The 20,563-nt window shown below is 42.8% G+C and overlaps 1 protein-coding gene across 1 annotated transcript in view; it reads right to left on the bottom strand.

Annotated features, from left to right (window-relative positions):
* Positions 1–271: 271 nt before the first annotated feature.
* The window catches only part of NFATC2 (nuclear factor of activated T cells 2), a 139,427-nt gene continuing 119,135 nt past the window's right edge, over positions 272–20,563 (bottom strand). Inside the window, exon 10 of the mRNA XM_066624149.1 lies at positions 272–347. Coding sequence (XP_066480246.1) covers positions 304–347 — 44 coding nt within the window. The 3' untranslated portion in view covers positions 272–303. The remainder of the gene's footprint in view (positions 348–20,563) is intronic.

Genomic DNA, 20,563 nt, shown 5'->3' on the forward strand with positions numbered 1-20,563 from the left:
TACCAGGCAAACTGTAGAGCCCACTGATTTTAGAATAAGAACAGCTACCACTGATAACCTTCAATGATTTTAAAGACATGTGTGCGCTCCCCTTCCCCACTTTGGTGCATCTTACCTACCCACCAAATATTCTAAAGTTGTGTACTATAATTAGCCTTTCAACTGAGCAAAACCCAAATGACATTTACAGAACCCCAAAATCAAATAAAGGTTAAAAAAAATCTGCAGCTAGACAAAAGTCAGGAAAATAGCAATTACCTTAGACTTTGAGTGCTTGGATCAAAAAACCACTCTCATTCTGTTTCATATAATGTTTTGTATCCAGCTAAGGTGTGTGTCTATCAGCTCTGAAAAAGATTTGCAAAACCATTTTTGAGAAAGAAATGTAACCTTTGACCCTATTTTAAGGTCAAATGTTACAATGCTTGGCTTCTGCTTCACATTAAATGTACAACATGAATTACTTGCCTAAAAGTGACCAGTATTCACACAAACTGCTTGGAACAGCAGGAGACACACCTAAGGTACATTTTGCTAAGGTTTCTGTGTTCTAGGTACTCTGTGAAACCAGGGTACAAAGTCCATGTGAACAAGACTAGGTCAATGTTAATAAGGGGTAAAACAGTGATTATGTCCTTTGCTGATAATGATGCAATGCTATCTCACATCTTTGTCCATTAAATTAAAAAGGATTATTTGGTTAAAGGGGAAAAAAAGTATTGGACAACTGACTCATCTCAGCTGTTTCAAATGCAACTACATGGTCTACTAATGCTTTATTTCCCAATAACTCAGTTTTTGCAAACCCACACAACAACTTGAGGCATGGTGCCTTAATTTATTAGCTGGATCTTTGATACATACAGTGCATGGCTTTGTCACTGGCCTCAATATTTACTCACTGATAGAATGACAAATGCATTCAACAATCTAGAGCACCATTCCCACACCAATGTGGCCTGCCCCCACAAACATAAAAGAACAGGGTTTACTTTCAGGGCAAATACAGAAAAGGCACACTTCTTTTGAAATAATTAGCATTTTCTCAACTTTTCTTTACAACATTCTGAGCAGAGTCCCTACAATTTTTGACATTTTTAATGTGCATAACTCATTAGTATTTTTGCGTCATTAAAAACCATCATTAAATCTTACACAAAATTCTGTATCTGACTGTATACGGTCTCTTTCACCCACCGAATACTATCATTCTGTAGCACGATCAATTTATTGGCCAGAACAACGTATTGCTAAGTTAACCAAACAATTCAAAAACTATTACAGAAAAATATTCCTCTGTAGTTGTAAATTTTGCAGCCCAGGGGCTCTTCATGATGTCCCTGTAGTCCCATGCTTCTGTGAAGCATAACCCACAAAGTCATGCTTCTTTGATCACCAAGCACGATGGTCACCCACAGTTCCAACTAGGGAGATCCTTTGGGAACTTGAATTTAGTTGCCTCTGAAGACTGTATGCAATACCAAAAAGAAATCATCTTCTCAATCTCCCCTCCACACCCAGTCCTCCAATCAACATTCTTCCTTATTCTGTACATGATCTAGCTGCAAGTTTACCAAAAGAGAACCAAGTATCCAAATGTGGTGTAATAGTTTCAATAACCACTTTAGAATTAAGATGCAGCTAATGTATGTGAACCACCTCCATGATAACATTCTCCTTCCCATCTAACCATGACACCACAAAACATGAACAGCATTACATTAGATGCCTCAGCTAGATGGGCATTTCTTTGGTGCTTTTCCCCACCCATCTTGTGTGTTTTCTCCCTTTCCAGCTTTCTTTCTGGGGCTCCTCTGGTTGGCTTCCTCCTCCTCCCTGCTTTTTGACAAGGCAGAGACCAGGCCTAGGATGGAAGAAAGAACAGCATGTACAGCTGTGAATATACCGACCAGAGCACTGTGGGTCGGGACCTACTAGGTTGGTCACGAGCCAATTTCATGTGGGTCTCCATTAATTACAGTATTGTATTTTTAGTTTGTGAGACTTGATGCCACAATGGTACGTGACTGCATTTGGGGAGATCTGTACTTTTAACAGGCTACAATGTATATGCTTTTAGCAATGATAGTCAATGGGGCTTGCTCCTGGGTAAGTGTGAACAGGATTGTAGCCTAGGATTGTATATATTTTTCCTGCTTGATGATGGCCATGACATCACTTCCAAGTTAATGACATCAATTCCAGTGGGTCCTAAAAGATTGTCATTCTAAAAAGTGGTCCTGGGCTATAAAGCTTGAGAACCACTGGACTAGAGCATCAGTTCCCAAACCATGATCCACCTTATCCTCCATAGTAAGTCACAACACAATGCTCAGTGTCACACTACAAAGCATTTCTAGGAGCTTCAGGAAGCTGCTTCCAGGTTGCACCAGGCCCACAACCCACTCCGTTGGCCTCCACAGACCCCAGAATGCCCAAGAAAACAACCTTGAAGTAAACTGCAAATGCAAACTGGAAGTCACTTCAGTTTGCTTCCTCAAGGCTTTGAGGCCTGCAGCGGCCAATGGAACAGGTCCTGGGTACTGGAAGTGGCCTAGGAATGCTTTGCAGAATGACATCGAGCATCATGTTGTGACACACTGCAAATCAGGTCACAAACAACCAGTGGGTTGTGACCCACAGTTTGGGAAACACTGGACTAGAGTAATGGGTAGAAGTGTTTCAAAATGGCGGCATTTTACTCAGAAGTAGTATGCTTATTGTGAAGAAGGGAATATTACTGAAGTCAGATTTACGCTGAATCCTATTTCACTCATCGGAAACAAACCTCTAGTAATGGGCCAGACCACAACAATTTTACTTTCTGCTGCACTCCGCAGTTCCTTCTTCCGTCCTGCAAGTTGCAAGTAGGTGATGAGGAGAAGAAAGAGGACTAGAGCCAGCCAGAAGAAGCCATGGCAGCTGAAGTACTTTGGCAGGTGACATCAGCACTCCACTTCCACAGGAAGAGAGGGGGGAATGCTTCTCCAGTGCCTGTTCTTCTGTGAGATGTTAACAGTATAGTTTCTAAAGACGAATCTGTTACTGACTATGTTTCGCAGGGCCATCTCAGCTTGTGTGATTGTTTCATTTTCTCTATCTTATAAAGATTGCAAGTGGAATTGAAAGCAACAGCGATGCTTGCTTGGAGGCAAAATATGTCAGCTTTCTTTTTCCTGACTTGAATTTGTCCTCACTGTTTTATAATTAGTGTTTGTTGTTGGTTCCTGTGGGAGAACGGCGGTATATATGCTCTTACAAACAAGGATAACGGTGTCCTCTCTTTACAAAAACCCACAAAGCCGGTGGACTCTTTTTGCTGCTTTGCGGTCCACCTTAGTTTGCCACACAAATGACAACAGCCTTGTCAATCATTAATGCCACACCTGAGCCTGTAAGTGATTAGCTGAAAAAGTCATTACATTTTGGATGGCCAGAGGACTTTTACACAGTTAATCAGTTCAGGAAGCTACTGTGTGCATGCAGAACACTTGATATCCCTGTAACCTGGTTCTGAGAGTACTACTATAAAATAAATGCAAATCATAAAGCTAACAGCCCAATCCTAGCCCCTGCCATGCTACAACATGGAGTCGCACCAAAAAGGCACGCACTACATGCTATGATGGGGAGATTACCTGAGGGCAAACCGGAGGTAAGTAAAAACCTTTTTCACTTACCTTTGCATAGCCTACAGGTCACCTATGGGTCTCCTCATTTTGCTGAAAAAGTCCAAGGAGTGCAAGGGAGCATTCTGAGGTGGGCTTTTAGGATAGGATCCTGGCACATGTCACCAACCCTTCCCTCCCCAGAAACTTCCCCGTTCTTCCCACCACCAACGTACTAAGGCTGACACAGCCCGGGGCCTGCGGCAATAGGGCTTCAATGTTGCAACACCTTGCACCAGTGACTCAGACTGGTCTGGCAGCGGTATGCTCATCCCACTCTCGCAAAACAGACCATAAGATTGGGCCATAAACCCCTGCCCAACCCTTTGGATGTTTGCTCAGAAGCAAGTTCCACTGAGTTCAGTGGGACTTGCTTCAAGGTTAACTGCGCAGCTTCAGAACTGGATGGATAGAAAGAGCACAAACACCATTTAGTCTAAACCGATGCACCAACTCACAATTCAGCTTATTTTAATAAGCTGTAGTTGCTGTAGCACACCACAAGCAGAGGAGCAAGTAAAGGAGGTAGTAAAGAGCTGGTTCACATGCTCATTTCGCCTGGTGATCCTCCAGGGCATACCTCCTACATTCAGAAATGAAAATAGGGATGCATGAGTAATATCCCAATTTTGAGAACAAGGCTCAAGCCCCCCCTCTTCACTACTGCACACTGCAACTTCTGTTTGAATCCATTTACCACAACTGCTGATGTTCTACTGATTTAAAAGCCAGGAGGGGGTTTAATCTTTTGGTTAAAGATATACTAGAAAAACATAACGATCCCTACTGTAGGTTAGCAACAGTTCAAAATACATTTCAGGCACTTTCATGGTGTGAAATATATTGTCTTAGGCTGCAGTCCTAACCACACTTTCCTAAAAGTAAAGTCCCGTTGAACAAAATAGGACTTACTTCTGAGTAGACCTGGTTAGGATTGTGCCCTTAGTGTACGTGCAGTAGGAGTGGCCCGAGTAGATCTGCCTCCTGAATTGGGGCAGATCTACCATTCCTGCTACTTTGAACCTTCCTTTCCCCTTTTAAAACAAACAAACAAACCCAAAAACTTCTCCAGTATATGTTTCCGTAGGGTATCAGTAGGGTAGGGTTGCAAGTTTTCAAGTCACATACAACTGTTTTTCCAAGCAGGAGTCAGATTTTTTTTTTCCTTTAAGCACAGAAGAGTTCTGAGTTACTCAAAACTTACCCTGTCAACAGAATTTGTCCTATAATAGACATTGCTTGAATCAATGTGAAGTTTGCCTTTAGGACTAACACAGGAATCTTGAATCTTCATTGAGAGTGGAAGAACAAAAAGGTTCTGGGTGGTACAGAATTCTACGTAGTATGTGGTAATGCATTCTATTTATATTCACTTTAAATAATAAAGAGTCTTTCAGAAAACATTATTCATTTTTTCTTTTTTGCAACTTTTCTGCTGTAAACCATTCATTTTTGTAAATGCTTGTTGCCAGATGGTTTTAGTTGATTGGGGAAAAGGAAGACCATGTGTGTCCGAGTAAAGCATTTGGGTCTCCCAGGCTGATAGCTAGTAAATTACAGAGAAGAAATTAAATGTATGTTTACAGTGAAATATTTCCAAGTGGGGTATTCATTCAGATGCAGAATTTTTCAGGGGATTAACACAACCTTTATAAACTGAAAAATCTGACTCACAAAAAAAGGACTAAATTTTTTGCTGACTTTACGGAGCAGTTTAAGGGAAAAGCCTTTTTTTAGAGGAGCTTTCAATCTAAATATCAACAGTGCAGTAGACGACAAAGAGGTAAAGAAAGTGAAAAGCTATCTGTATAAATGCAGTTACATGTATGGTGGACAAATGTACATTAAGAAAGGAACTGCAAAATTCTGGAAGCCATGTTTTTTCCAGGGATGGGTGACTTGACTCATAAGACTTTGACTCGAGTCAACAAGCACATGTTTCCCAGACTGGGACAGACTTGGGATACATGTGTTTTGAAACCAGAAGGAACTCAGGATTCGGGAATTTTTCTCAGGAAAAAGTAGAGATTAGGAAACTTGAGTTACTTACTCCCAGTTGCTGCAGGCGACATGCCTGCCCGCCCGCCCGCTGTTTCTGTCCCCTCTCTTGCACTCCATCCCCTCCCACCTTGCTGAACTGGGATGCCTCCTCCCTCCCCATAGGTTCATCTATGCTCAGTGCTCCTTCTGAGGGTGGAATCAGGAGTTGCAAATGGGGGTGGGTTTGTCACTGGGGTTCATAAGGAACTGATTGGTGCTTTCTGCACTGCTGCACTCACTCAAAGAACAGTAGAACTTTCATTTACAGATAGGATGGGGACGTCAGGGGAGTGTTAAATGCGAGCTCTGACACACACACACTTCTAGCAGCTGCAGCTTCTCTGTGGAGTTGCATCCAACTCATTTATTGAAAAGACTCTGGCTTGAGTCAAACAGAGTCTCAAAAAGGCTCTGGTCAAGTCACAAAGGTCACCCATTAAGAAGCATGCATGAGTCAAGTCAAAGGGGGTGGGAACTTGGAACTCGACTCGTGACTCACCACGGTGGATCAGTACATCCTTGGTTTTTTCTGACCTGGTTTCTGTCAGACATACCTGTTTCTTTCCAGGGTTAAGTTCAGAGAAAACCAGTTCTCTTACTTTTCAACAGAAGTCAACTGTGCACAGCACTGATTAGCTGGTGCCTACAGCATCACAAAGCCCCTTCACTAGAGTAGTACTGCAACAGTGTGAGTGAATGTGCATGTGTTTTATTTAATTTTCTTAAACACAATCAAAAGATAAAAATCTATTGGCTTGCTCAAATGTACAAGAGGCGCTTTTTAAAAAAGGCGTCAAGTCTGTCTAAAGGGGGAAGGGCAAAGCAGACAACAAATCAGTGGTGGAATCACCTATTAGGATGCCTGACAAAGGCATTCCACAGGCAAGGTCATGTGATCATTTCTCTAGACACGTCTGGAAGCTCAAGTCTGGTCCTTCACCGCAGGTTTGGAACCTGCTATGAGTTAAATCTGCTGGTCTCGAATCTGTGGATAAGGAGGACAGACCTGTACTACTATTGCCACTTAATACTTGCCACTTAAGGCGCAATCCTAACCCTTTATGTCAGTACTTTCTAGCATTGGCATAGCTGTGCCATTGGGACTTGTGCTGCATCCTGCAGTTGGGTGTCACTCAAAGTAAGGGAATGTTTGTTCCCTTACCTCAGAGCTACATTGCCCTTATGTCAGTGCTGGAAAGCACTGACATAAGGGGTTAGGATTGCGCCCTTAGTCGCTCAGTGAAGTGCCATAGGTCAGTAGCACACCTAATCTCCATGCTGAAGGTCAAGGATTTAATCCCTGATATCTCTGGATAGGGGTCTTTTTCAGCTCTGTCTGAAAGCCTAGAAACCTGTTGCTAGTCAGTGTAAACAATTATGTGGTAGATGGATCAGTGGTCTGACCCAGCAAAAAAGCAACTTCCTATGTTTCCCTAGAATGTCAGACTAAAACCAGTGAAACCAGGGTTCAAATCCCCACTGAGCTATGAAGCTCACTGGTAATCCTGGGCCAATCATCTCTCAGCGTAACCAAGGATTGGTTAAGGATTATCATGACGAAAGAAGGGAAAACACCATGTATGCTACTCTAAGCTCTTTGGAGGAAGTGTCATTTGCTAAATGAGGAAGTGCCCAGCAATTGGGCACACCTATAATATATAAGCCTTAGCAAAAGGCTAAAAACACTTTACTTGTCAAGGAGCCATGACAAGAAGAATGCTGCCTATTTTGATTGTTGTTTGTAGCTTGTTTTTAAACTTTCTTTTCTGCATACACTACAAAAGACTTTGCTGGTGTGATGCTTCCTCGCTTGTCTCTCATACAACAGGAGATAAATAGTATTAATAGTAACACTTGTTTCCTGTCTATTTCACACAGGTAATGGTATCATACTTACATTCCAAAGCTGAGCCTTAGCATTGAAGATAGAATTTAAAACTGATGCCCAGATCAATTTAACCTTTGGTATAAAAGTATATTATTAGGTGCATAAGCAATAAGGCAACCCCGTTTGAAACCATACCAAAATCCCAAGCTACACTCTACGTAGAAGGTTATGTGAAACTGGTACAGCAACACCACTGGCTCTCTCCAAAATAAGGCTTGAAAAATGTACAGTAGCAAATAATTACTCTGAGACAATACAGAAAAAAACAAAACTTCCAGACACTTTTGATATGAGTAAGAGATGCTAACAGAAATATTCACTAGTTCGAAGGAGACAAAAAGAGTGCTGATTAAAAGCAAGTTATTTAGTACAGTTTTGATAGTGTGGGAAGAAGGTGACCCATGGTTTTGTGAAGGATAGACAGAACACTGAAATACCATACTGAGAAGCAGCCACACTCCTAACCACGTTTACTGAAAGGTCCAGCTGAATTCACTGGGATTTAGTCCTCTTTTAAGTGTTTTTAGGATTGCAGAACACAGTTTATTAGGATTGGGCTACGAACCAAAATCACCTCAATGGGAGGGAAGGGGGTGTTAAAAAAGGTAAGAGGCAACAGCATGTGAAAGGATATGTGAATATGTCACAGAAAGCAATGCCTCTCACAAATCACTTTCACTTTCAATTTTTTTTTTTTTTTTGGTCTATAGCTAGTGTGTTAAAACAGGGAATTTTGAGCTTAACTGTAAATTCCCTTTCTCAGTGGTCTGAACGTGTGTCACAGCTGCTGGGAAGCCCCTCCTCCTGCTTGTCAAGCAGGGTCAACTTCAGATTTTTCCTTCAGCAGGAGTGTTCCTCCTTGATCCCCAGAATGGAATGAGAACTTGAAGAAGCACTTCTCATGCAGCAAACCTGTCTATGTCATTTATTGTACTTCCTTGTACTAGTTTGGCCACTAAAATGTTATGGCGCATGACCCAATTTTCCTTGCACTCTCAAGAGGGCACAATGTACCTAAAGACAGCAAGGGACCTATCTTGCTGCCTTAAGAATGACCCACAAGCAAGAAACATGTGGCTCATGGGGGTCGTGAGCCACATGATATCTACAGGATGTCCACACTGAGAATCTTATAACTGGCAGTGCTAAGAGGCATCATTCTGTTTGGTTTCTCTCTATTTCTGCCCCCCAGCTCTACCATCAACTCATGTTGCTCTTGCACAATACGTTACAGCTCAAACTGTTGGAGTGGGGTACTATTTTCTAAGACCAACATTGTTCAGGTTGTTTGTTTTTCAAAGCACCCACTATGATTTGACATGTTGCTGCATGGGTCGTGGAAACAACCACCAAAAGCAACAGGGGTAAAGATTATATTTTTCCTTCCTTCAATTTTTATTTTTTTCAAGTGTCATCTGCAACCAGCTGTTGAGAATTTGGAAACCATCAGGACTTTGTTTGCTTCCGATGGTTCAGGATTGTGACGGCTGCTCCGGTTCCCGGGCAGACCAAAATACTCTTCATGAAGCAAAAGTGTCCACAATGCTGACTCTGGGGGTGCTGTTTTGTATACATCATGAAACAGCTGGGAGCATCTGTTGAAAGCTGTTTCACAATGGGTACAATGCATGTCCAAAACCAAGATTCACACGTTGGGAAAACAAATGCTGCATGCTTACTGCTATTAGAATACATTAACTTACAAATTAGCACACAAGGACTGCTATTAGAATATATTAGAATACAATGACATTAGCATGTTATTTAATTATTTGATATGCTCAATCAACTCTATATTGGGGTTTGGGGACAGTGAAGTACATGTTTTGCATGTGGATGGCCCCAAGTTCCATCTCCAGAAAGGACAGAGAAAGATCCTTGTCTGAAGCCCTGGAGAGCCTCTGACACTTAGTGCAGACCAGAGGTTCTCAAATTCTTCAGTCTCTGGATCCCTTTACACTCCTAAAAGGCATCTCAGGGAGCCCTACAGGTGAGTCTCAGAGAGTCCCAGCGTACTGGCACATGCATGGAGTGGTACAATGCTTAGCCCAATGCCAAACACTGGTGAAGAGCTGGTACATGAAGAAGGAGAGCCATGAACAGGGGAGGTGGGACGGATGGATGCGAAGACCGGGTAGGAGATAGACAGCAGCCACTTATGACTACAGAGTTCCTGAAGGGCTCTCAGGGCTCCTAGGAGCACACTTTGAGTGTAGACAATGCTGACCTAGGTGACAGTGGTCTGTGTCGGTGTCATGAACAGATAAAATCTAGGCCCAAGTCTGAATCCATCTTAGTTTGCAACTGCTTCTTTGCAGCTGGTGGGAAAAGACATAATTTGCTCGAGAAAGGAATGCGTAATCTGCTCCTCAGTGGCCAAGGGGTGCAGGTAGCCAATCACAGAATGGAGTGCTTCTTGCTGGCTTGAGACACGCTCATCAAGGAAGAATCCCTGCAGCTGGTAGTTTCCAGTTGGGAGGGTTAGGAGCAGTGACCGACAGTAGCCTGCTAGCCAGCCCGTCTAGAAGCTTTGGACCATCCTGCATCCTGGTTGGCAGTTGCAAGTGTAATTAACATAAGGGGATAAAAAGGGACCCTTGGGGGATGTGGTATGCTTCTCTTGGGCAGTGAGTCTTGGGTGGTGCCCTGCCTGCTGCTCATTTCTTTGGCTCTGCTTTCCATCATGAGTGCCTGGCCTGACAGGTAGTCTGGGAGCTGTTTGTTCTCCCGTGGTCAGAGGCACACGTGAGAGTTAGATATGTAGAACAAGTGTAGTCAGAAAGCTAGCTTCATTATTTTAGAACTGATGTCTTTCTGGAAGTCTGTTTCTCTTGCGATCTGCTGCCTTGATATATGTGTAACCTTAACTTTCTTTAATAAACCAAAATATATTTTACAGGCCTGAGTTTGGTCCTGAGTACTGGGAATGGGAGTCAGCTATTTAGCCTAGCTGCTTGATTGAGCTACCGAGAAAACTCTAAGTTATGGTCCAGAGCCTTGAGGCCTGGATCCCTGAGTTGGAGGGAGTCCCAGGGCCCACAGGGCCTCAGAGTCCCTGAGCTGAGACACTGGCATATTCAGGGTGGTGGCAGTCCTACCAAGATTCGGTCCTCAGTAATTTGGTATAACTGGCTAAGAATTGTGCCTTGCTGTCTTAAGGTACACTGTGATTGCAAGGAATGGAAGAACCGTAACTAAGAACTGTAGGCTTGATACAAGCTGAGATTTAGACTCCTTAAGTGCCTGGCCTACCTAAGAACCTAAATTGGGCACAGAGACTCCTGGACTGCTGGAAGTTGGGACCAGGGTCTGGAGCGCTAAAAATGGAGTGGAGTGGTAAAACGGTAAAAATGGTGCCTGAAGTGTGGTGCCTGACTTTCACAGTTGGTGTGACACAACTTCAAATGATTCCAGATATTTTACAGGCAGCATGGCAGGTGAGGGTGAGAGAGAAGAATATTATATTCAGTTATTTTTTTTTGGACAAGAGTGCATTTTGTTTTAGCATAGATGGTTAAGAGTATAAACTAACAAGACAAAGATCCTTGGTTCAAATCTCCACTCTTGTATGAATTTACTGGGTGGCCTTAAGCAAACCAATTCTTTTCAACCTCAGCTCCCCTGCTCACATCTGTAATATATAATCTGTAATATGGGGATAACAATACTGGCTTTCTTTACAGAGTTGTCAGGAAGGTTTCTAAAATAATGTATGTGAAGCACTTTCAGCACTTAGGAAGCCTATTATACATTCTACAGAACCCCTGGTTCCCCCCCCCAGTTAGTTTCACACCGAGTCTTTAAGTTATGTTGTGTTTTCTCCAGTAAAGTGCACTGTGTAACTTAAAAGGCTACACACTGTTCCATAAATGAATATTGGTTAAATGAAAGCTACTCTTTCACTTCTTCAGTATCATAATGATCTTTTCCAATGACTGCATACTAAAAGACGCAAAAGTAGTTTTTGAACTCTGCAATGTTATGAATGAGCTTTGAATGTGTGCAATGTTTGAAGGAAATCGATGAAAAGGAAACATTTTTAAAAAATGTTAGCCATAGGCTAATGACGAAAGTGGAAACTTTATTTTTCCTTTCACCTGGAAATAAAAATATTTTTTTGAAAAGCCGACATATCTACACTGAAACAAAAAAAAACAAAACAAAGAAGTTATCTGAGAACAGGACTGGTTTAAAAAAAAAAATGCCACATTGATTTCATGCTGTTTTCCAGGCGCAGAAATAGGGCTCTGCAAAGTGTCGTCCAGCACAGCTTGAACATCAGGCAAGCCTATCAGGAAAGAGGAGAAGGAGGAGGGATCTGAAATGTGTAGCCCAGTCCAGAAGATGAAAACACTACTGCTGTTTATTGAGGGAAACCCAAGTCGTCAGTCCAAATGAATTCCTGCACTAATCCATGCAGACTTCATGTTTTCCACCATGCCTGGCCACTGTAAAGACTATCTTTAGGAGGCAGCACACACTGTGTTTGGAAAGAAGCCCCTGGAAAGAGGAGGGCGTTTATGCCAGCTTGGCAGGGCTTTCCTTCTGGGTATGGAAAAAGAGGAATGCAGTCTCCCAGGTTCCCCCCACAGAATGTGAGGATCTCAATCCAAAGCAAAATGATGCCAAAAACATCAACACAAGGCTTTCCCCAGTTCTCTTCGGTCAGCCCTCACAATGGTTTCCATAGAAATTGTTTTGTCATCATAACAAAGTTTGATCTAACAAGGCACTACAGCGTGTTACATTTTCTCTAGGCAAGAACATTAATTTCTTTGTTTGTTGGCTTACTACTATTATTTTATTAGCATATGAAGCTGTCTTAAACCAACACAAATTGCTGGTCCATCTAACTCAATATTGTCCACACCAGCTGACAATAAAACTTGCCAGGGTTTCTGAGACGGTTTCCTAGTCTTTCCTGAAGATGCCATGGTTTGAACCACGGTTTGGGAGACTTTGCATACAAAACATGTACTTTCTCACTGAAGCACATTGTATTTATACAGTGTCACTGATATGCTTGGGTTTTGGAGAATACAATTAAGATCTCTGTCCCAAGGAGTTTACAAGATAAAACTTAACACCAGGAGAGGTTCACAGAGAGAGGTAAGGATAAACAGGAGAAAAAAATACGTTCAGTTCAGTTGCACATAGTTATGTTTAGATGCAGAAAGGCAAGGGAACCACTGGGTGAAGCCAAGGGTCGGTCTCTCTCACACACACAAACACAGGGTTCTAAAGAGGGATTTGGAGGAAATACAAAAAGTGGCATCAAATAGACATAGTGGCATCAGAGGGAGAAAGAGTGGAATCTTTAAAGGTGTAGGACACTGTTAGATGACTGACATAGCAGAAGAATGAAGGTCAGTTATGGGGATATATCAGGATACGGTGCCCAAAAATAAGGGACAGAAGGACACACACACGGCCATGGAAGACTTTCAATATGGAGACAAGGAGTTTGTGCTGCACCTGACTGTGGATAGGAATCAAGCGTAGGGATTTATAGGAAAGGGCATCAGGTGTTTTGAACAATGAACAGAGTCCTTCTCACTGCAGTTATTTGCTTTGAGAAAGAAGCTGCTATTGGTGCCAATGGCAGCTTTTCTCCCGATGTAAATAACATTGGGGATGGGGATTTTGATCAGGATTTCTGCTTGGCAGAACATCCATCCATCCTGCATTCTCAGTCCTGAATCTCCCCCATCACTACTACTTAAACTAAAAGAGGCAGTTAGACATGTGAGGTTGGGTGGAGAGGGGAAGTTCTGGGCTAGAGCAGGTTCTCATCGAAGTTTAGGTTATACTGAAAGATATGGGATTTGATGAGGTCACCCAGGGATATTGTATGGGAGAAAACAACAGAGGGCCAAGAAAGAATTGTTACCTCAGGGAGCACAAAAGGAAGGGAGAAAGCAGACAAAGAGCTTCTCCCTGTGGAAAAATTGGTTTGCAAATGTATCAAAGGTAGGGACATTCCCATAGCTTAAAAACCCCAGAACCATTTTTTCCAGTGTTGAAAAATATGTGGAATAAGAGTAGAACGCCTCTGAGCAGATTGAGCTAAAGAACAAGCACATCTTGTGCGTCTGAGAACAGGCACAGCACCTATCTTTCTTAAGACAAGTTTATTCTGTGGTAGATCCCATATCGCAGGAACCTCTAGCCCACTGCCCCCACTTGAGGGTTTGTTTTTCTTCCTTTTTCTTTTCTGTACCCTCAAGGATTATTATTCCTGTATGGGCACTGACTGTCCAAGCCACAATGGTAAGACAATGTTCAAACTCAGTTTGTAACGATAATGGAATAACTAAACCAAGTAGGTTATTTAAAACAAACAAAAGTATGGATGAAAATGCAAATCTTGACCCAATATATTTTCTTTTATCTTTTCTTCAGGTAGCCTTTTGTCCCACAGATACACACAGATCCTGTTCCCTTCCCACTCCCTTCTCTCACTGCCCAAGTATCAATCCCTGACGTTTCTCACATCTAAACAATCTTGTCACTGATCACTTCCATGAAACAATCCCATTCCTTACTAAACATCACCAATTCTAAAGGGTTTCTAGCTCATAATTGGTCAACAAGAATGATGGGCATTCCATTTCCTCTGCACCACTAAGCTCCCTTTTCTTCTAAGTGTATTTTTCATAGTTAAAGCGGTGCAGTGATCAGTGTGGGACTTGGACCAGGAAGCACTGGGTTGAAATCCCCTCTCATCCATGCTGCTTACTTTGTACCCTTGGACGAGTCATTGTCTCTTGGACTAACTTATCTCACAGGGTGGCTGTGAGGATAAAAGGAAGGGAAAGAGCCAAGGGCAGCACCCTGAGCAACTTGGAGAGAAAATGGCATATGAATGTGAATGAATATTTAAATTATTATTTCTAGCAAACCATGCATACAATCCATTAATAACAAACTATTGCATATCCAGTTGCATATTCAGTCAGCAAAGTCTTTCCTTGGCTCTACATTTCAGGTTGTAGGTGTGTGTGTACCTTTTGTATGCTTGAATTTGCCTTTGCCAAAAAATAAACAGTTCTTGAACGTAGGAATAATAGCATACCAGAGAGATTGGTAGGCCGAACTATTTTCCACAACAGAATAGTTTTCTGTGTATAGGAAATCTTGTTTGGGGAGATTCAAACATGAGCTCTTTCCTCCTCATTACCTGAAGTGGTTCAGACCAAGAAAAGCGTTACCATAAGATTGAGGGACTCATAAACTGGCTCTTAGAAATTAAGCACAGGGCTGTTCAGATAATCAGTGCATACATATTTCAGCAAGCAGGGGGAGAGAGTTGATTTTAGACTCACTCTCTGTGTGGTGAAAATAAAGCAAGTTAAGCTTAGCATCAGGACCAAAGGAGGTCTCTTTTCCCTCTAATGCCTGCTGCTCCTTTGCCTCAAATAATCCCAATTAAACCTAGCAGGTTTTGTGTGCGCAGAGCATCTGTGTGTAGCAGCTCAAGCTTCCTGTCATAAACTAGACGTGCACTGCATGTATCGCTTGCTGCGTACAAAAGAGGAAATGAATGTCTTGATCTGTTCACCACAATATTGTTGAAATGCTAGTAAATATTATGACCTAGCTGTGATTAAAGGTTTGAGTTATTTGCATTGCTGGGTTGGGGGACTTTCTCTGCATACAAACAAGGAGAGGTGTTTTTTTTTAATGATTTGTGGAAAGCAGGGAACATTTTTGCTTCGAAGGGCAAGCTCTAAGGAGGCCTCTACAGTGGCAGTAATGTTTTCCTGATGGGACTAAAAAGATGGCAAAGAATTTGGTGTAGAGACAGATAATTTTTTTCAGACAGTTAGAGGGGGCTAAACAGAGTTCTCACTGTTTGCATGTATCCTCATCTCACTTTAGCCTCTCCTGTCCCAGATTAACATGTTTTCATATTGTTTTAAAAATGTGGAAACTTTGACTAGAGGTGACAGTGAGACAAAAGAAACATGCGTGTATGTCCGGAGAAGTGGCATTTCAAGCCACTTTCAGCCTGAGAGGCAGTATAGTATATTAAGAAAGCTTAGGGCTGGGGGGAGACCTGGGTTCAAATCACCACTCAACCATGAAGGCCAATGGCTGATCTTGAGCTGATCACTTGCTCTCAGGATAACTTTCCTCACTGGGTTGTTCAAGCCATTTCTGCCCAACGTTGAATATATGAAACAGAGACCAAATGTGTACACCTGTGGGCCCGGCAAAAATGGGTCAGGGATCAAATAGGGAAGGAAACAAATCTTGTATGCTTTGCCAATGTCCTTGGAAGAAGGGTAGCATATAACTGTAATAAATAACTCTTCTCTGAAAAAAAAAATACCATCTTCTGTCTTTAATGCATCCAGACTAGAGCTTCTACCACTGCAAAATGCATCCGGACCAGAGCTTCCAACACTGCAAAATCACTGGGCAAATGGAAGCTCCCTCAGTGAGTGAAAGGCATGTTCTACTCTTCCACAAGCAGAATGCGTCATCTGAACACCACTTCCTTTCACAGAGGAAGCTTCCATTTGTACAGTGAGCCCCCAACAGCAGAAGTGCTATGGGTTGCCACCCTTACACCAAAGATTTCTACACCCCAGGTCCCTTTGTTTTTTTCTCCATGTCTACTCCTCTTAAAATTACCAAGGGGGAAGAACCTGGATATCAAACATGATAAGTGCAAGAACGCCAGGCACAAGCGTAACTGAGAATGTCCTCATTAGTGAGAAGGTCCTCACCAAGGGGATCAGTGGGTGATTGCTAGGCTGAAAATGAAAAGGGAGATTTCACTGCAAGTTCTGCTGGACTGAAAGATGTATATTATTTTACATTGGGGTTTGTGGGCTGCTTTTCCATCTATAGAGGCCTTCAAAGTAGCTTACATTAAAAACACAACAAGAACAAGAACACAGCATGTAATACTAGCTAATTGGATAAAAATGCCACAGCCACAAAAAATGTAATCAACACCAGCGTCAACAAGCTGGGCAAACAGCTCAGTTCAGTTCAACTTGGTCTGCTGAAACAAAGAGTCTTTAACAACCCCAAATTTCTTAGATAGCGAAGAACGCCAGCTACAGATGGAGGATGGTTTTTCTTTCAGAGAGGAAGTGCTAGTCAGGATGCCATCTGAACCCTCTAAAGAAACCTTAAAAAGTTTGGAGTTTGCTGTATTGAGTGCAGAGAGGAACAGCAGCTGGCTTCACCAACAGGTGGCAAGAAGTCTGCTGCAACTAGATGGATTGTGGTGCCATTAAGGGCAACAGAGAGAGACACCACTACTCAGCATCCTCAAACTCTCTGGTGGATTATATGCTATGTTAATTGGTGAGAGGCTGGAGCTGCCATTAGAATTTATTTCAGCAACCAAAAGGTGTTGGATGGATTGCAGCTAGAAGATTGGTTAAAGAGTATGCAGGGCCCAGATTGGTTATGGATTATGCAGGGCCCAGGGTTTGCCTTTATGGCCCTTCCGAACATCAAACCTCACTAGCCATTGCAGGGTGGAGAATAGCCCAGTCCTACACCCTTTAGCTACATGGTTGAAGCAGCGATCAACCTGATCCCAAACCTCCACTGGCTTGTGGCTACATCCAGTTATGGAAAAGGCTTCAGGAGTCAACCTTGAGGCAAAATCCGGAGCCGGAGTCCCTGAGGCAGTTCATGGCTGAACACAGTCACGTTCTGGCAACTCCTGCGACGCCGCTGGAACCAACCGTATTGGCCTCTGCCTTTCCATTGGACCATTTCAGCAATGTGGAGAGGGGGGATTTGCTGCATGGGTAACAGCCTATCCTCCATACCTGCTTTACCCAGGCTTCGCGCACTGGAGAGGACACTCTGTTCCAGAACCACCATTCAGAGCATGACAACATAGTCTTCCGAGACTGAAGGATGCCAACAAGAAGATGAAGCAGCGAGTTGTGTAGTTTTTGCTAAGTTCTAGTCCTGCTGGAGACGCAGGCTCCCTTTAGGCACTCCTAATTCATGTATGAATTTCCCCCTTCACAAATCCAAGGTCAAATTCTCACAAATGCTACTTTACGAAAGCTGTCTTTGCAAGGCCTGCTCCTGACTCCCCCCCCCCCCACACACACACACAGAATATGAATGATTCCTATGCATTAATCTTGACATATGTCACTTGACACCTGCTCAAGGGTGACTGTGTTGAGGGAATCCACTGGCATCCTGACCATAGTTGCATGCACGTGAATGCCACCAAAATCAAAAAATGGTATTAGGGCTGGTGCACATGTAACTGTGCAAGACACCAGCCCTAAATTATGAGAAGCAGTAACTTAGCATTCCCTGCAACTTCCTTAGCTTCCACTGCAAAAGACTTTGGCTTTCTCCTGGGGTTTCCTTATTACTCAACAGCTATCATTACATAGACAGGTCAATCTTTATTTGGATGTACAATCTTTAGGTTCTCAAGGTCCTGAGACATCAGTGCATTTCCTCTAAATTGGCTTCTAGCGCTGTGTACTGTATAACAAGTAACGTATAGGCTGTGATCGAGAGTAATTAACTTTTTCTCTTTTTTTTTTTTTTGCAAAAGCTAATGTTACACAGTTCTCATACAGCCTGTATTGTTAACCGAAAGAAGCTGACATTGAAGAATGACTACCTGATTCTCTTGAGGCCAAAAGCAGCTCACATTCATTAGGCCTATTCTAGAAGTGACACATGGCTTTAGAGATGCCAAAACGGATCCTGGAAATTTGAAATACTGAACACCCCTGATCGATTTCTTGCATGCAGGATAAGGGAGTACCAAGTCCCCCTGATTGCATGCCAACATGCAGAAGTGATCGGGTTCTGACAACCGTTGCAGGGCAGTGCTACGCTGTCTGCCTTTTGTAGCCAGGGGAAAGCCCCAATAGCCTTAACCTCACCCAGAAAGGCATGGAGAGCATCTTTTCCCTGCACAGGGAAAAAATCATTTAGTCCAACTGCAGCCCTGGCAGAGATAAGACATTCCACCTGGAGCCACTGCCGGTGCCTTGTTTTGATCCACAATAAGCATTTCAAGGAATTTGGAGGGTGGGGGCAGCAGCTTGCCGCACTCGAAGCTGATGTCTTCACTGCCACTGCTTCCTTCCCTTTGTCCCACAGCAAGCTTTGGAATGGAGAAGAGGTAGCCTGGCTTGGGGGCCTTTGGGCACTTTGTGAATGATCTACAAATTGCCTGCAAAAGGATGCAACCAAATATGTGCAGTCTTTGAGCTGAACCATCTGGGTGCTCACGCATCCCACTGCAGGCAACACGAAACAAAGGTGAAGAGACCACACTATATTTTGAGCTTCCAGATATACAACAGGCAAACCATGGATTCAGAGTTGCTTGCCTGCTTTTGATTGCTACCTGCTCAGGACTCTGTTTAAGTACACTCTAGTCTCCAAGGTGCAGCAACCTCTTGATGTGGACCAGTTGCCTACCTGTGATTTGTCAATGGTCTATGAATTCCAACATTCCACATTTATTTATTTAAAAGATTTTTATCCCCCCTTTCCTCTTCTGGAGCAGATGCCCAAGGTAGCTCACAATTTATAGAAAAAAATGTAATTTATAAAAGCAACAGACAGACAGACAGACAGACAGACAGAGGGCTAAACTATTAATATTCAAGGAACTGCTATAGATGCACAGGAGGTAGAGATAGATGAGGGCTAAACTATTAATATTCAAGAAACTGCTATAGATGCACAGGAGGCAGACAACACTTATGCCAGATGAAACAAAAAGGTTTTGAGCTCTTGCCAAAACATCAAGATGGAGGGGGTAGATTGTAATTCCCCCATGAAAGAGTTCCATAATTGTGGTGCCACTACGGGGAAGGCTCGCCCCCTTGCCGCCACACCCCTAGCTTGTGATAAAGGTAGCACTCACAGGAAAGCCCCCTCAGATGACCTAAGAGGGGGGATGGAAAATATGGGAGAAGGCGGTCCCTCGTATAACCTGGCCCCAAACCATGAAGGGCTTTAAAGGTCAAAACCAGCACCTTGAATTGGACCCGAAAGCGAATGGGCAGCCAGTGCAGTTGCTGAAGCAGTAGTTTGACAGAATCAAACTGCCTAGCTCCAGTAGCCACCATAGCCACTATATTCTGCACTAATTGCAGCTTCTAAACCATCTTTAAAGACAGTCCCACGTAGAGCGTGTTACAGTAATCCAATCTAGAAGTAACGAGAGCATGGACCACTGTGGTCAAATTGCCAGAAAGGGACTGTATAACTCTTTCTCCTCCAACTGTTTTTCTGCTAAAAATCATCCCATCCGCGTTGGTTTTCTGCATTTGGGGAAAAACATGCAGGAACTTCTGTATTGCCGCATAAGTACAGAGAAGCATCTGGGGACTCAATTTTGAACCAAAAAAAGACTGGAGGAGAAGCAGTTAAATAGCCCTTCCCCCAAGACGTCCCTCCCCTCAGTTTTGTAATTGCTGGAGGATGCTTTTGGTTTTTTAAAAAAACACAACACTTTGAGGAAAGTTACACACGACTACTGCGTGTTACAGTTAGCCTTAAGTCATCCTCACTCTTTCCACTGAGGTTTAGAAACCATCCAAATAAACCAGCACCAACCGAGACACTGCAAATGTCAGAGGAGTCATTCATGCGTCTCCCTTTTTTTGGTCCTGTATTTGACTTGATTCATTCATAGATGATGAAGTAATTTTATATTAAAAAAATACACATACACCAAGACCAACTTAACTCATACCATGCTTGGCAAATGATTAACCAGTCTCCCCAGGCATAGGAAATTGAGAAAGCACATTCAAACTCCTCCTATTTGATTCTTTTTCCAATTCTATTACAAATTATTTCCGGGTTCTCCTGTGCCACATTTGACAATCTCTGTATCAATGATCACACATCCTCATCACACATCCTATGTTTTAAGAAATGCCTTATTCCACACTCCAAAATGTAACAGTACCATAAACTATAATAAATCACAACA

The sequence above is a fragment of the Tiliqua scincoides genome, chromosome 4 (genome assembly GCF_035046505.1).
Source record: "Tiliqua scincoides isolate rTilSci1 chromosome 4, rTilSci1.hap2, whole genome shotgun sequence".
Taxonomy (NCBI): domain Eukaryota; kingdom Metazoa; phylum Chordata; class Lepidosauria; order Squamata; family Scincidae; genus Tiliqua; species Tiliqua scincoides.